This window comes from Enhydra lutris, unplaced genomic scaffold (genome assembly GCF_002288905.1).
Source record: "Enhydra lutris kenyoni isolate GAN:26980312 unplaced genomic scaffold, ASM228890v2 scaffoldscaffold17, whole genome shotgun sequence".
Classification (NCBI taxonomy): Eukaryota; Metazoa; Chordata; class Mammalia; order Carnivora; family Mustelidae; genus Enhydra; species Enhydra lutris.
Window position 1 is genome coordinate 4,530,176 of NW_019154101.1, and position 16,639 is coordinate 4,546,814.

The 16,639-nt window shown below is 47.7% G+C and overlaps 1 protein-coding gene across 5 annotated transcripts; it reads left to right on the top strand.

Annotated features, from left to right (window-relative positions):
- Positions 1–96: 96 nt before the first annotated feature.
- Positions 97–13,684, top strand: LOC111147535 (mitochondrial ribosomal protein L14). 5 transcript variants are annotated; one of them, XM_022503612.1, is made up of 4 exons: positions 97–194; positions 8,481–8,565; positions 10,593–10,671; positions 13,218–13,684. In XM_022503612.1, exons 3-4 carry the CDS (start codon positions 10,601–10,603, stop codon positions 13,582–13,584), a joined length of 438 nt encoding a protein of 145 aa, XP_022359320.1. In that variant the 5' UTR covers positions 97–194; positions 8,481–8,565; positions 10,593–10,600; the 3' UTR covers positions 13,585–13,684. The 5 variants fall into 5 exon arrangements, with proteins under 5 accessions (XP_022359320.1, XP_022359319.1, XP_022359323.1 ...); XM_022503611.1 differs by lacking the exon at positions 8,481–8,565; XM_022503613.1 differs by lacking the exons at positions 97–194; positions 8,481–8,565 and adding an exon at positions 1,802–1,962.
- The last annotated feature ends 2,955 nt before the right edge of the window (positions 13,685–16,639 follow it).

The following is a 16,639-nucleotide window of genomic DNA, read 5'->3' on the forward strand; positions in this document are numbered from 1 at the left end:
GGGGGAATGAGGAGGGGCGGGGCCGCGCAGGTCCCACCCCCCACGCCGGCGCACGCTAGGCGCGCGCGCACTCTCAGATCGCTACTCGCCCGGCTGGTTCGGGCGCGCAGGTGCAGTGAGGAGGCCGCGTGGGGGGAGAAGGCTGCGCTGGGCCAGGGAGGCCCGCGGCGGGATATTCCCGGGCGGCGAGAGCGGTATGGCAGGGTGGCCGGGGGGAATGGGCGTCACGCTCCTTTTTCTCCGCTCTCTTTCTTCCTTGCAGTAGGGAAGTTGCAGTCCCCGGGGTGGGTGGGGAGAAGCTGGAGTGGGAGGTTACTGGGCCCCTTGGGGGCAGAGGGGCGGCCCCTGATCCCGACCCTCTCCTCCCAGCCCCCAAGGGCAGCGGGGAGCCCCGCGACCCCCCGCCTGCACTCACCTGCCTTCCCAGGGTTCTGGGGCCGGCCTGGGGAGGGGTGGACTGCGGTCCGGCCTTTGCGAGGTGGCCTCAGCCGGTCACCCTGCCGTGGCTCCTCGAGTTTGTCTACTTCTGTCGTCTTTTCTGTTTCCTAGCCTGGGTCTTCAGATGACTTTGTGACTCGTTTGCCAGGAGCTTCTGTGGTCTGGAGAATGAGTCCACTGCTTTCACTGTCATGCCAATGAGTGGCTCCTCTGGCTGCAGGGGGTTCCCAGGTTTCTCATTTCACCAGAGGCTGCATCAGCCAGGGACTAAGACTGGAAAGATGAAGATTTCGAGAGGGAAAGAGAGAGAGGGACAGACATGTGTGTGCATACTTCTTTGTAGCACGCACAGAGATCACAAAGGCACGCAGAATACCAACTTGTTCATTGAATTTAGGGTTCTTGGAAGGCTCTCTTCTTCAGGCTTGAAGGGGGTTGGTCTGGGGACAAAAAGGAGGTATTGCTTTCCATAGTGGGCCCTAAATGAACTTTGCCATCCTAAGAGATTGGATGGACTGAATTTATAAATAGGTTAACAAAAGAGCATGTGGATGGAGAACCTTTGGGTTACTTAGGAAAAGCTGGGATATTGGGAGCTACTTAAACCCTGGATGCTGGACAGAGAAAGGGCACTGCCTACCTGGTTGTGTCTGGTTCTTGTGATTGGTCATTGTCTCTGCTGTCTGCTGGCTTTTTAAAGGGTTTATTAGTAGCTTGTGGGATGCAACTGTGAGGTTTGATTTATTGCAGTGCAAACTGAACTCCCATTCAAACTGAGTCCCATTGGATAGCTGGAATCCAGTTTAGTGGATCACGGCCATCATTAAAAAAAAAAAAAAAAGATAACAGAGTGCGTTGTACTTAATAAGACCAAGTATTATTTCTTGATGCTTGCTTCAGGTATACATATGTATGTGAATGTGTTAGGTGTTATACCATGTGTGTTTTTGGTGTATCACAGAAAATTTAGAAATGCATTGGGTCTTCCATATCCTCCTGTTTGCCTTTTTGCTTTCTTCAGTCTAAGTGTTCAGTCATTTAAAATTGTATAGAAGGACTCAGCACACTAGGAACATACAGTAAAGAACAGGGGGTGTCTCTTTTTTTAGGGAGGTACTGCCCAAGAAGAAAGATAGTTTACTCTTCACTCATGGAAATACATGGAATTGAAGAACAAGTATTTTGTTGGAGTGGGAAGTGGGTTGGCTTACTTAGGAAGGATAGAAAGGAGGATGAGGTGAAATTATCGTTGGTAGACTCCGTGGTGGGAAAAGTCATAGTAGATTTGGATTCTGGGAGTTGTTTTGGGTAGGAACAAGCAGTTGAGGTGAACAGGGATCTGCCCTGTTTTTTTTGTTTTTACTTTTCTTAGATGGAATTGGCCATTCAACCCTTAGAGCTTCTTGGATGTATATTTCCTGTGGAACTTTTTGCATATTGTGTTAATTTTGTGGTTGTTAAGCTGGTGTGATCCACTGCCAATAGCATTTATGATGGAAGTGGGTCACTAAGGATCACTACAAGGTATTTCTTTTCTTTCTTTTTTTTTTTTTTTTTTTTAAATATTTTATTTATTTGACAGAGAGAGATCATAAGGAGGGCGCGGGCGGGGGGGGGGGGGGGGGGGGGAGAAGCAGGCTCCCTGCTGAGCAGAGAGCCTGATGCGGGGCTCGATCCCAGGACCTTGAGATCATGACCTGGGCCGAAGGCAGAGACTTAACCCACTGAGCCACCCAGGTGCCCCTACAAGGTATTTCTTATGTAATACTATTTTTTAATCTGAACATGTGGGGGATTCCTGGTATATTTCTGCCTGTGCCTGATTAAGATTACCACATATTAACAGACAGAAAGAAGAGGGAACTTTTCAAAAAGACTGAAATAATAATTGAATCAAACATATTGTGAAATCCATGAAGAAACAGTGGGCAAAATATTTTATTATTGCTTCTGAATATCAGGGATAAAAACCTTGGCATGGAGGTCATTTTTCAGGTGGTACTCTGCTGGGCACTGAATGGGATTAGACTCACCTGAACAGTTAGAGTCTTAGATGATGTAATAGTCCTTTTAAGCCTGTCTTGTCCCATTTTTGTGTTGGGGGACCCACATAAAATGTCTGTGGGGGACTTGGAGCCCCCAAAGGTCTCTTTTTGAGGGTCTCAAAAATCAGGTTCCAAGTTAGCCTTTATTTTAGAGGCTGATGGTTTGTTTTGGGTTGTAGCTCACCCTGGTGCGATTGTACATGTGTATTAGCAGTGACAGCAGGTTTGTAAGATAGGACTGATACAGAGTCCGACAGTGTTGCTGTGGGTCAGATAATATGCTTTCTTGTTAAGAAAGGCACCAGGCAGCTTATTTATTAGTGAAACACAGCTCAGAGTGGGAAAGTCCTCCTGTCAGAACTTTCTAAAAATCATTTGTGTCTTTAGAAGAGGGAAGGAGCACTTCGCCACATCTACTTTAACACGTGAAAAATAATTTTAGGAGTGAGGGATCTTTATTTTTATTTATTTATTTTTAAGGTGGGAGAGAGTGAGTGAAAGAGAGCACAAGCAAGGGAAGGGGCAGAGAGGGAGGGAGAAGCAGACACCCTGCCAAGCAGGGAGCCCAAGTGGATGTGGGGGGAGTTGGGGAGGAACCTGGATCCTCCTGATCTTGACCTGAGCTGAAGGCAGAGCTTAAATGACCAAGCCACCAGGTTCCCCTGGAGTGAGGGATCTTTAAAGATATACCCGTGGGGCTACCCTGAGAATCAGGGAGTGAGGCTCTTCTTCCTGGTCAACATCTGGGAAACAAACTGCTTATGCTGCAGACCTAGTCCCTACTGGTTAGTTCAGGGAGGGATTCCCCACTTGAAGACAACCCCTTTCATGAGGGAAGCCAAAGCATTTTCATTTGCATGTCTCTTTGCTCTTCCCTTGGACCCCTGCTTGACAGAGAGTTGCTGAGGTCCTAAAGAATGGGGGTGGAAGAGATCTGCTTTTCATCAGCAGCATCCAGGGGCTCTCCTAGGATTTTCCTTTTCTCTACTGCCCACCTGCCATCTCCATAAACATGGCTCCTTGCCAGTGGCCCAGTGGAGGTACTAATGGGAAGGAAATGTGTATGTGATTAAGTAGAAGTTAACTTTGCCTTGTATAGTTTTTCTGAGTTTGACCATGCATAGATTGCTACAAACTTATTTCTGGCACTGGGGGTGTTGGCACACCTGTGAGGTAGGGTTGGAGGGGGAGCAAAGCTCTAGAACAGATACAATCCACACATTGAAAAACCAATTTGAGTAATTGAGGATTGGCATTGTATATTAAAGAATTACTATTTAAGATATTTTGTAACAAGGTGGAGCATAAGGTAAATAAACAAGCATGGGACAAGAACCCTGGAAACATTTTATTTTTGTGAATCAAATTGAGAAATGGGGTCCTCACTGGTAACCTTGGTAGAAAGAGCCCACTGTGCTGTGCTGGGATGCTTTGCTTATTGATAGTGATGCTGTGAAAACTGACACTTTGGCAGGTGAATCAGATCAGTTTCAGCTTTGGTCCTAGGCTGGCCTGGGTATAGTGCAGATATTTATTGGAAAGACAGAGGCACCTGGTGGCTCAGTCAGTTAAGCGTTGGACTCTTGGTTTTGGCTCTCGGCCATGATCTCAGGGTCCTAGGTTTGAGCCCCGTATGGGGCTCCCAGCTCAACGGGGGAGGGGGTCCTGGCTTGAGATTCTCTCCCTCTGCCCCTTCTCCTCCCTCACACATGCACACTCTCTCAACATTTATCCTTAAAAAAAAACAACACACAAAAAACCAACCTTTCTATGTGGGTGGGGGATTGGCTAGATGGGTATTAGAGAAGGCATTTGTGATGAGCACTGGGTGTTTTGTGTAGGTGATGAATCACTGAATTCTACTCCAGAAACCTATATTGCCCTGTATGTTAACTAAGTAAAATTTAATTTAGAAAAAAAAAAAAAGCTTTTTAATTCCTGAGTTTTAAGATTCGACAGAGGAGAAAGAGAGCTTACACTCTGTGTGGCATATTTGTTTCTGTGAAGTTTATTGTGGTTAAAGGAGCCCTCTTAGCTGTGTAGGGTGCAACAGAAACAGACTTCTGACCTTGGACAGTCAACAGGTTGGTTAACGTTTTGGACTTCATTTCTTTTTTTTTTTTTTTTTTTAAAGATTTTATTTATTTGTTTGACAGAGAGAGATCACAAGCAGGCAGAGAGGCAGGTAGAGAGAGAGGAGGAAGCAGGCTCCCTGCTGAGCAGAGAGCCCGATGCGGGGCTCGATCCCAGGACCCTGAGATCATGACCTGAGCCGAAGGCAGCGGCTTAACCCACTGAGCCACCCAGGCACCCCTGGACTTCATTTCTTCATCTGCAAAATGGTGTTTTCTTGAGCCCCCAGAACTATTCAAAACCTTTAGCAGATTCAGCCCCTTGTAGACTGTTGCTGTTTGTTATTTTTCTGGAGGTTTCTGTTGGGTGCTCATGAAAAGAGTCGTCCAGGGGTGCCTGGCGGGCTCAGTCAGTAGAGCATGCAACTCTTGATCTTGTGGTTGTGAGTTTGAGCCCTACTTTGGGTGTAGACATTACTTAAAAATAAAATCTTGGGGCGCCTGGGTGGCTCAGTTGGCTAAGGGTCTGCCTTCGGCTCAGGTCATGATCCCAGGGCTGTAGGATGGAGCCTACCTTGGGCTCCCTGCTCAGCAGGAAGCCTACTTCTCCCTCTCCCACTCCCCCTGCTTGTATTTCCTCTCTCGCTGTGTCTCTTTGTCAAATAAATAAATAAAGTCTTAAAAAATAAATGAATAAAATCTTAAAAAAGAAAAAAAAGGGAGTCATCCAACAAAATGATCTATGAAAGTACTTCAAGAATTGTAACATGTTCTACTTGTGTGAGGTTAAAAAAAAATCCTAAAACTTCCTAAAAGAGACTAATTGTACAACAAAACAATAATGAGTTTTTTTTTTTAATGTTATTTATTTATTTGACTGAGAGACAGTGAGAGAGGGAATCAACCAGGGGGAGCGGGAGAGGGGGAAGCAGGCTTCCCACCGAGCAGGGAGCCTGATTGCAGAGCTCGATCCAAGGACCCTGAGATCATGACCCAGGGCAGGTGCCTAAGGACTGAACCACCCAGGTGCCCTCAGTAATGAGTTTTTAAGCAGCAAATAAGAGTACTTATTGGTACAGAAAGATTGGGGCAACACCTGCAGGGGATGGAAGGGGCTGTGTCTGCATGATAGGGCAGAGGGTCAGGGAGTGCCTTTTTTGATTCCTGGAAGCTGGTAGGCTTGTTTTTCCCTCCTTTAATTAAGAAGGACACTTGTATCCTTACCCTAGGTGTTTTTCCTTTTTGTGATTCGGCCCTGTATTTGTATGGCATTTCTTTTCAGTTATTGACAATGTCCTTTGAACATGCCTTTGTGATTGTGCCGAACTTTTGATTTTTTTTTTTTTTTTTTTTTTTTTTTTTTGGTTTCTTTGGAGCCCATCTCTTGAGAGGCCTTTAAAAATGTACATGACATGTCAGGCACTTAAAGATGGCAACAATGAATCCACAAACAATGAATCCACATAAGGTGGAAACAATGAATACATGCAGGAAGTATGCCATTTTGCTGATCCTTGCTCTGCTTTCTACAAAGCAATAGAGATATAGACTCTGTCTGCTTTTCCAGCTCAGTCTCTGTGTATTAAAATTCATTAAACACGAGTTCCCTGTGTCTAGGAGGCTTCCCCAAGTTACTAAGAGCCTGAAGACCACCAGCCCCCTATCACGGAGCCTCTCTGGAGCTGGGGCATGAATTGCAATTGCAGGTTGAATTGTATTCATTTAACAGATACTTAGTAAGCTCCATTCCTGTGCATTGTGCTGAGTCCTCTGAGTGTGCAGCACGGAGCCCTGCAGGCCTGGTCCCTGCTGTCACCTATTGTATTTCCCGTGGGACCTGTAAGGTGGGACCTTCCAGTGGGGCCTGTTAAGTGTCAAGTAAAACAGTCATCTGTGTGTCCCTGAAACTTACAGCCCTCCCTGGCCAAAATGGAAGGGATATCTTAAAGCTAAACCAGGTTGGAAAGTGAGCACAATTCTTGGATCTCTTTCATTCCCTCCCTCCCTCCTACTTCTCTTGCTTCCCCTTCCCCCTCTCTGGAGAGGTTGTGATTCATACTCTAAACCTGAAGGGCAGTACTTGGTGCCGACCAGGAAGTGGCATGAAAAGCCATCTCTGGCACTGGAGTCTTCAGAATACCCGGCCTCTGAGTGAGTGTTGTGGAGGAGGAAATATCATGGGGGTTAGTTTCCTGTGCAAACACAAGGCGCAGAATGACATTGCTTGTGAAACCAAGCATTTTATATAGACTGCTCTGAAGTGAATCAGGGCCTGTGTCTGCTGATGGATTTATGCTGGGAAATAATATCAAGGTCAGTCAGAGTGGCTTTGAAGTAAATTGCTGCCTCCGTTCCCCTGGCCCAATCCAAACCAGTTATTTCGTGGTGGGATGAGGGCTTTTCCGCAGTGGGCATTGTAGGCACCAGGCCCAGGAGATCATTCCAGGGGCTTGTAAATATGGCATGGGCTAATCCTCCCATGGCTGGTACCACGATTCTCCTAAAGTATGTTTGCATGTGATGTCCTGGTTCCTGGTAACAGATATAAGAGCTCAGCAGGGTCCGGCTTTCCTTCTGTGTAGAGCCATGAGTGAGGGAGATCTTTTTCTGTTGACTGTCGCATTTATTTTATTCAACAGATTTTCTTTGCATTCTTACTCTGTCAGGACCTGCTGGGATGGGAATGGAGGGGACCACAGATTTTTTTGTTGTTGTTTTACGAAAGAGGGACATGGGGCACCTGGGTGGCTCAGTTGGTTAAGCATCTGTCTTCGGCTCAGGTCATAATCCCAGCATCCTGGGATCAACCCCTCCCCCGCCCCCGCATTGAGCTCCTTGCTCTGTGGGGAGCCTGCTTCTCCCTCTCCCTCTGCCTGCTGCTCCCACTGCTTGTGCTTGTTCACTCTCTCTGTCAAACAAATAAACAAAATCTTTAAAAAAGAAAAAAAAAAAGAAGGGACATGTATACAGTAAGTGAATATATTTGGTTTTTCTGTGCTTTCATGTTCATGGGAATGCTTATTGCTATCCATTTGATGTTTTAAGTCCTTTGGGTGTGGAGGTCACTATCAGATCCACTAAGGAGCTAGGGAAAAGTCTGGATTGGACCTTGTCTTGTGAAAATGGTAGTACCCCTGGAGAAGTGAGTGTATTGCTCCTGTGTCTGAAGGTAGTACACAGAATCCTCATGATCTGAGTCTCTATGATCTCTGAATTCCAGTGTGAGATCAGGTGCCAGGTTACCAAGACCTCTGGCTCCTGAGTTTTGGCAAATGAGTAGCAAGAATTAGGATATTAAGGGTTATCAGCCTTATCTGAAAAAAAGTATCCAAATGTATGCAGTTGACTGGGTTTGGTTAGTGAACATTGGAGCTGTGAGAGTTCCTCTGGCCTGGGATCCCCAGATGTCCTCAGTGTGCAGGTGGTGTAACTGTAGTTTTACACGAGGCTTCCTGGGGGAGACGTGTTGGGTGTCCTTAGATTTAGCTGGGAGGAGACGGGCATAGGTTGTGGGGGTGGCTTATGAACAAGGCACGGAGAAGAGGTCTGGGTTTGGGTTTGTGCCCAGGCTGCCCAGCAGATTTTAGAGAGGTGCCTTGAATCGTGGGTTTGTTGTTCCCAAGTTGGGAAAGTTCTGGGAAGCCCCCAGCACTTCAGCAGTCCTTGGCTAACGGAAGTGTTATTGAGGAAGAGGTGCAGCCTGGAGAGGCAGGGTGTTGCCATTCTCGGAGAGAGAATGTGGGTGGGTGGTGCTGGGCTAATCTTGAGGGTTCTGTGGAGGAGCTGAGGAGCCTCTTTTCTCCCTGGGAATGAGAACAAGGGCCCACCAGCGTCAGATGGGAAAGCTTGGCTGAGATTGGAGGTCACTGTAGCCTGGGTGAGACAGACTGCTTTTCACACCCCCCCCCCTTTTTCTCTTTCTAAGGGTGATCTTTAGTTATTGCTCCGAGTGTGGAGCTTTTCTTGCCACCTACAGTACACATTGTACTCAAAACTTAAATCGGATTAAAGTGAGTAATTTTCACCTGGTGTTTATACATTTCGGTTGACTCAGCAAGTGTTAAGTTGGGCATGAGAAAAATGTGCCTGTGATTATCAGTGATGGAACAAGGATGATTTCACAGTTGGAAAAATATTAATATTTAAAGTTAAACCATGTTAGTTGTTGAGTAAGCGCATGGGTTCAGGAAACTGAGTACTGGGGTGCAAATTTCAACTTTGTCACTCTTGGCTGTGTGACCGTGGGTGAATTCTCTAACCTCAGTGGTTAGAAAATTACCCCTCATGTATAAAATGAGGCTAATACTAATGCCTGGTTCCTAGAGGTTTTTGTGAGGCTTAAATGAGATGGTAACATAAGGTACTTAGTCTAGTGCCAGATGTGTTACAACTCTCGAGCTAAATTTTCATAAAGAAAACAGAAGCAGACCGGGTGACCCATGAAGATGCTTCTGGCCCTCAGCCCCCTGTGTGACATGAGCTTTGAATGGCGGAGTGAAGCTGTAAGGTGCGGGGGGAGACCCTTGGGCCGAGGCTGGGCCCAGTTCTGGTTCTGGGTCTGCCCCAGTTTTGGTTCTGTGGCTAGCCATGGGTCACACAAGTCACGTCATCTCTCTGTATCTCTGTTTCCTCATCTGTGAGACAAGATGGGATGGAATGGGTGCCAATGATGGCAACGGAGATAGCCAGTAGGTACTGTGTGCCAGGCACTGTGCTGCGTGCTTTGCTCGGTTTATCCTGTGACCAGCTGTGAGTAGGTGTTGCAGATGGGGAAACCGAAGCTCAGAGTTCTTTGTCCAGGGTCACCTAGCTAGCTATAAAGGTAAAGCTGGCCTCATCTGATAGTCTTTGATTCAGTGTGTCAGGTGTTAATAGTTCTATAAGTTCACTGCCTTCTTTTGCATTTTAACTTTCTGATTAATTTTGGCCAGTGCTTTCTGGGTTGTCTTAAGAAAAAGACTGGAGACTAAGGTTATGGTTTGACTCTAAATTGTAGTTAATAAGCATTTCTGGAGTGTCTGAATATTTCTTTGGAAGTAAATAATGGCTCCCCCTCCCACTCTTATTAAGTAAAATCTTATCTAAGGTGCTTTGAACTTAGGTGAAGAAAGACTGTGTGTGAATACTGCAGTGGTAGAGGCCTTTCTCAGCAGATTTCTCCATGAGGCCCTCTGCAGCCGAACATTTGGATAGAACAGGCATGTCTTTCCACTGGAATTGCCAGCTGGTTGTAGGGTTTTCTTCAACATGCCCCTAACTGATGCCTGGGAGTTGTAGGCCACTGGGCTTGCTGGATGTGTTGGTGTTAGGGAGACGCAGGGTTGGGGTTCTGCAAGTTGGAGGCCCTGGTGTTGGGTCAGTGTTTGCCCTTTTAGCTCCAACTTGCTCTCCCAAATTCCACTTTCAGCTGCAGTGTGGGGCACGTAGTTTTTCCATGTTCTGTTGTTGTTTGGGAGACTGACCCAAATGGAGGCTTTGGTCAGTGACTTAGTGGGAGTATCTTTTGGCTCTCCTTGGCTAGCCCTGAGGTACCCAGGCATTCTGGCTCTTACATTTGGGGAAAGGTGACATGGTGACATGACAACGCAGCCGATGCTCAGGTAGTCTACCTGGGGGGTGGGGGTGGGGGTAAAAGCTCCAGTTTCAGGAGGCACATGAGTGTTAGCAGCGGCACTAGCTTGCAAGCTTTTTCCTCTGTGGAGGACTTGGGGAGGGGTCACTGTCGGGTATGTACCCGAGGATTCCTGCTTTCTTCCTGCCTGTGGAAGTGATGTAACCAGGAAGGCATCCTCCCTGCTATTGTAGCAAGAACTGCTGTGGGCCATTCCAGCTCTCTGACCCCAGGTAGAATATGAATCAGCAGAACTGTAGCTGGAGTTCCCTCTGATCATCTGCTTATCTTTTAACCACTAAGATTTATATTTAGTGACTAATGATCTTATGCTAGAAGTACCATCTCCCACACAAGTCCCCGGCAGGCTGGCTCTGAGTAAGGACACTGACTTAGAAATAAACCTTTTCCCCCTCTTTCCTGCAGGATTTGCCATGGCTTTCTGTGCTGGGCTCTGGGGCCCCTTCACCCATGCAAGCAGAGCGCTCAGCCAGCGCAGTTTCAGGTAAATTTCCCATTCAGTTCTTAACCTTTGTCTCTGAGTAAGCCTACCATCAGGGCCGGGTATTATGTGACTAGAAAGGGAGTGGGAACTCAGAGGAGTGGGAAACAGGCCAGAGCAGCTGGGGTTTGGTTGTGGTGGGTAAGAGGATTGGTAAGGATGTGACCTTGCTATTGGAGGTAGGGTAGGGAATGGCCCAAAGTAGAGGAAACTTCTGTCCTTGCCGGATTCTTGTAGTGACTCCAACGTCTCTCGACCCTGTCATTCCCCCAGTGCATGAAAACCTTCTCTTTTAAAAATGGAATCTTGTTTTAAAATGTTACATGCATATTACCAAAACTCAGGCATGATAGAAGTATGACAGCCTCCCCTCCTTTTAGATGCTAAGCCAGGACACAGAGCACGGGTGCCTTATTGTTGGCAAACATGCCTCCTGGCCCCATTCGTGGACTCCCTGGCGTTTACTGAGCACTGCGCCTAGGGTTGGTCATAGATGAATAAGAATTGCTTCCTGTCCTCAAAGAGTCTTCACAGTTGGCCACAGGAGCAAACTTGGAAACAAATAAATCTGAGGAAATGTGACCAGTATAATAATAGAGGTTTGTACGGTGCTTTGGATGGCCTGAGACAGGAGCTGCTAATGGAGGAGGAGGAAGGGAGAACAGAGGCAGCCTTCCCAGAAGGGAAGTGGGAGCAGGCCCTGTCCAGGCCTCCAGGGAGGGCTGAGAGGTGTGGCGTGCCTGAAGGGCACAGACCACTCTGACCGCTCTGTGGTCAGTGGTAAGAGATTGTGACCCTCAGATGGCAGGTAAGTGGAGGCGAGGTTGTCAACAGTGTAGACAGTGGAGGACCACTGAATAGTTCTAAGGGGAGTGGTCTCAGTTTTATGTTCTTTTTTTTTTTTTTTTTTTTTTTTTTTGACAGAGACAGGGAGAGAGAACACAAGCAGAGGGAGTGGGGGAGAGGGAGAAGCAGGCTTCCCGCTGGGCAGGAAGCCTGATGCAGGGCTCGATCCCAGGACCCTGGGATCATGACCTGAGCGGAAGACAGATGCTTAACAACTAAGCCACCCTGGTGCCCCTCAGTTTTATGTTCTAAAAGAGAGCTCTTGGCTGGCAACGTGAGGCACATGGAACCAGTTTGGACACTAACAGTCTTGGTGTAAGAGAGAAAGCTGCCAAACTGCGGAAGTGTTGGTGGGGGCAGGGAGAGGACTGAGGGTCTTCACAGGTATTATCATAGGATTTGGCAGCCAGGACGTTGATGGAGAGAGAGGGTTATGGCTTAGGAGCTGGAGAAGCCATTAGCTAAATAAATGCAGCAGCACGGGGAGGTTTGCAAGGGGAGATGATGAGGTCAGTGTGGGATCTAGTGAGTGTGCAGTATCAGTGGGACATGTTGTGGGAAGCTTAGAGTGGAAAGGCAGGGCTAGAATAGAGGAGAGAAATGAGGCTGGAGATGGAATTTACTAGTTGGAAGCAAAGGGAATCAATAAAACTGCCCCAGAGTAGGCCTGTGGAATGTGAGGGGAGAGCCCAGGGTTACCCTGCAGAATGCTAGCACTTAAGGTGCTCACATCAGGAAAACAGAAATCCCTGTTATCCGATGCTTAATAATAGCTTATCTGCCTTTAATAGGTACACTTTATTTGTTTTTTTAAGGATTTTATTTATTTGAGAGAGAACGTGAGAGGGGGAGGGTCAGAGGGAGAAGCAGACTCCCTGCTGAGCAGGGAACTTGATGTGGGTCTCTGTCCTGGGACTCCAGGACCCTGACCTGAGCCAAAGGCAGCTGCTTAACCAACTGAGCCACCCAGGCTCCCTAATAGGTACACTTAAAAAAAAAAAAGTCTATTCTAGTGGGGAAAAATGCATTGAGACAAAAGAGTGTTACCTCAACTTATTTCTGGTTTCTTCTTTTATGTCAGGGGACTCCCTTAGCAAACCTATTCATTCATATTGTCTGGTTCCCAGCAACACATTGATGGGAAATTTGGGAATCAGTACATTCTGGGGGAGCAGGTTTTACAGGCTAGGCAATGGATGAGGCCTGGCCCATAAAATAGTCCCTTAATGCTCAGAGTTCTTTTGGATACCAGAGGCTTTCAGTTAGGCTGCCATGAAGTTCATTGTAACAGAAAATTGGGTTCCATTTAAAACCCCACCAGGGGTGCCTTATGGTCCTGGGATCAAGCCCCACATAGGGCTCTCTGCTCAGCGGGGAGCCTGCTTCTCCTTCTCTCTCTGCCTGCCTCTCTGCCTACTTGTGATCTCTCTGTCAAATAAATAAATAAAATCTTTAAAACAAAAATAAAAACAAAACCCTCCAAATCGAGATGTTGACCCAGCAGCAGGAACTTTTGACTGTGAGGAAACTGACTTGGGCACAGAGAAGTATTCACAAGCACCCAACTTTCTGTCAGGGCCCTGGGTTTTGCTCTGTCAGTGCTTTTTTGCTAATGTGTGATCTCTCCCAGGCCTTGCCCTCAGAAGCATCTGCACCCTGACCAGGAGAGATGCAGACCTCAGACTTTTTTTCTCTTTCCTCAGCACCGCTGGGAGCCTCAGTGCAATTCAGAAGATGACGCGGGTCCGTGTGGTGGACAACAGTGCCCTGGGGAATACCCCATACCATCGCCCTCCTCGTTGCATCCATGTCTATAACAAGAATGGGGTGGGCAAGGTGGGCGACCGGATACTGCTGGCCATCAAGGGACAGAAGAAAAAGGCCCTCATTGTGGGGCATCGCATGCCCGGTCCCCCGATGACTCCTAGGTTTGACTCCAACAATGTGGTCCTTATTGAGGACAATGGGAACCCTGTGGGGACCCGAATTAAGACACCCATCCCCAGCAGCCTACGCCAAAGGGAAGGTGAATTTTCCAAGGTGCTGGCCATTGCTCAGACCTTTGTGTGAGCAGGGCTCAGGCCGCTGGCTGCGGTAGGAATCATGGGAGGGAACTCAGGGCCTGTGGCTGGGGAACAGTGTCCAGTGAAAAAATAAACCCTTTCATGTATATTTCCTCCTGAGCTTTTTGGGATGTGGTCATGAGGTAAATGGCACTGAAGCAATTAAAAGGCGGCCGACTCTTGTCACACCGATGGCATGAGGTAGCCTGTGAGCTCATCCAGGATTATCAAGCTCTGGAAAATGGAGGTACAAACCAAATGCCAGTTCCTAAATGTGAAGTTGGACTCTGTCACTTTCTAACCATACGAGCTTTTTTATTTTCTATTTTAATTTCTTGCCATTCAGAGTATCCTCTTTCTGTGTCAGAGGGCTTGAGATATTAAATGAGTCTGAAGATTACAGGTTAGCACGAATAAGGGCAGAGGGACTCATTTCATTTGGCGGAACATTGCCTTCCGGCTTCTCTGAAGCCCAGGCAATGATCCTTTCTCTGCTGTGAAGTACTCTCTACTAGGGACCAGAACACTCTTGTGTGTTCAGCAGTGGAAAGCTGTTTCCCTGGACTGCTGGGGAAATGGATTAGCCTTTCTCTTTTGCAGATGACCTGATCTTGGGCCTGTGTAGGTGAGTCCATTTATTTGTCCATCTGGGGGAGACTTGGGGGCTCCCGTAGTTCCTTTAATGAGATCAGATCAACTCATTTATAAATCCTTTATTCATTTGGGGCGCCTGGGTGGCTCAGTGTGTTAAGCCTCTGTGTTCGGCTCAGGTCAGGTCTTAGGGTCCTAGGATCAAGCCCCACATCGGGCTCTCTGCTCAGCAGGGAGCCTGCTTCCCGCTCTCTCTCTCTGCCTGCCTCTCTGCCTACTTGTGATCGCTCTCTTTGTCAAATAAATAAATAATCTTAAAAAAATATATTTTATTCATTCAGAATATCCTGTGTATGTTCCAGTGGCCTCTGAGAGGCAGAGTAGCATAATGATTAAGAACACAGGCTCTGTAGCCAGACTGCCCGGGTTTGAATCCTGACTCCCACCACTTACTGACTTCGGGCAAGTTTTTTAACTTCTCTGTCCCTCTGGTTCCTCCTCTGTAAAATGGGGATATAATAATGGCACTACTTGGTAGGAATGATGCTTAGTATCTCTCAGCGCCTGGCAGTAATAAGCACTCAGGAGGTATTAGCTAATTTCTGTTATTACTCTGCATGTGCTAGCCCCGAAGAATAGTGGAGAATGCAAGTAGATAAGGTCCTTGCCCTCTTGGAGCTTATAGTGTTCCCAGGGAAAATCAACTCAGATCGCCCAAGTACTCAGATGTACATCTTCAAGTGGGAAAGTGCCTGTGATAGCAGGATAGCAGAATTAGACTTTTTTTTCTGAGGGATTGGAGGCAGCTTCCCCCAGAAAGGGTTGCATTGGCTGCTTTCTGAGGAATGAATATAAGTGACAGAAGCATACTGGTGACCTGGGGCTGGGGAGGAGTATAGACCAGAAAGCGGAAGAGGGAAAATGTGAGGGTGTTGGAAATGTTCTCAATCTAGATTTAGGTGGGAGTTATGGGAGTATATACATCTGTAAAGAATTACTGAGCTGTACACCTGAGTGCTCTCTGTGTACCTTATACCTTAGCAAAAATAAATGGATAGGCATTAGTTAGGCAAGAGAGGAGGGAAAAATATTCCAGGCAGAGGGAAGAGCATGTGCAAAAACCCTGTGGCAGCAGTGAATGGGATATATACCGGGGACTTGAAGAAGCCAGTGTGGCTGGAGCAGGGTGAGTGAGCTGGAGCATGGTGTAGGATGAGGGGAGGAAAGGAGCAGGGCCAGGCTATGCAGGGTCTTGTAAGCCCCAGGCAGCTTTCCTAGTCCTGAAGGCATTGGCATACTATTGTGGGGTATTTGGCATGTGGGGTAGAGGTGGTGGGAGAGGACATCTGCTTAGATTTGCTCTGTGGACAGAGGCCAAGGGAGGCCAAAATGGGTAGCATAGGCTTTGCAGCAGACCCTGTGAAGATGAGGACGAGTTGGATGGGGGTGGTGGTGAGGGAGGGGAGTAGAAGCCTTTAGGAGGTGCAGTTCCCTGGGCTTGGTAGTGCATTTAGATGGTGGGGAAGGCCAGGAATGGGTCCCAAGTTTCTGGCTTCCATGCGTGGATGGTTGGTCCTACCAGGCATCGAGGGGGTAGGGCCCTAGGGGAGGTCTGGGTGGGGCAGGGAGCAGTTGGGGGCCTCTGGATGGGGGTGCCTTTGAGACTTCCAAGAGGTATCAAGTAGGTAGCTGGCTGCAAATGATCTCATAATTGGAGCAGCATTTAGTATCTGTTTTGAAAGTATTTATGTATCTGTCTCTATTTGGGTTCCTCCTAGCCCTTAGGTTTGGTAGGCACTGGTCCGTGTTTTAGATGAGGAGCTGAGTTTCCGAGGTAATGTAATTTCATGGGGTCTTAAAACTAATAGGTGGTAAAGCTGGCCTTGAAGTCAGATGCTGGGACTTAAAACCAAGGGGTCTTCCCACAACATTATGGGGTCTGTCTTTTTGAGGTTGATGAGTCCTCTCCACCTTGAATTGATTGTCTAGCTGTGATCGTAGAAGAGAATTTGAGTTTCCTGAAGACGGTGGGTACCCCCCCAGGGCCTGTTGCCTGCTAAGTCCTGGCTGTAAGGAAGCGAGGGCTAGTAGTTTACTTTCTTCCCGGTTGAGGCGGGTGCTGCTCCCCCCACTCCAGGTTCATCCGCCTAAGCTTGAGTCAAGAGAGCCTGGGTGTTTCAGGAGCTAACGTCTTTCTCCGTCTGGCCCTCTGGAAGGGCTGCTGGAGTCTGTGGCTGGCCCGCTCTGCTGCAGCAGCTGACTGTGGCTGAGGAGGAGGACTCCCACCCATACCAGGATCTCCTTTGTCAGTGGTGAGTGTCTCTCTAGCTGCAGTGGCTGGTACTTAGCAAGCTCCTCGTTTCTCAGCTTTCCAGGCTGCTTCCCGAAGGTTCAGGGGGAAGAGACCCTTGTCCTGGAAAGGAAGGCACAATTGTGATTCTCAGCCAGGCACCACCTGCTCAAGGGCTGGG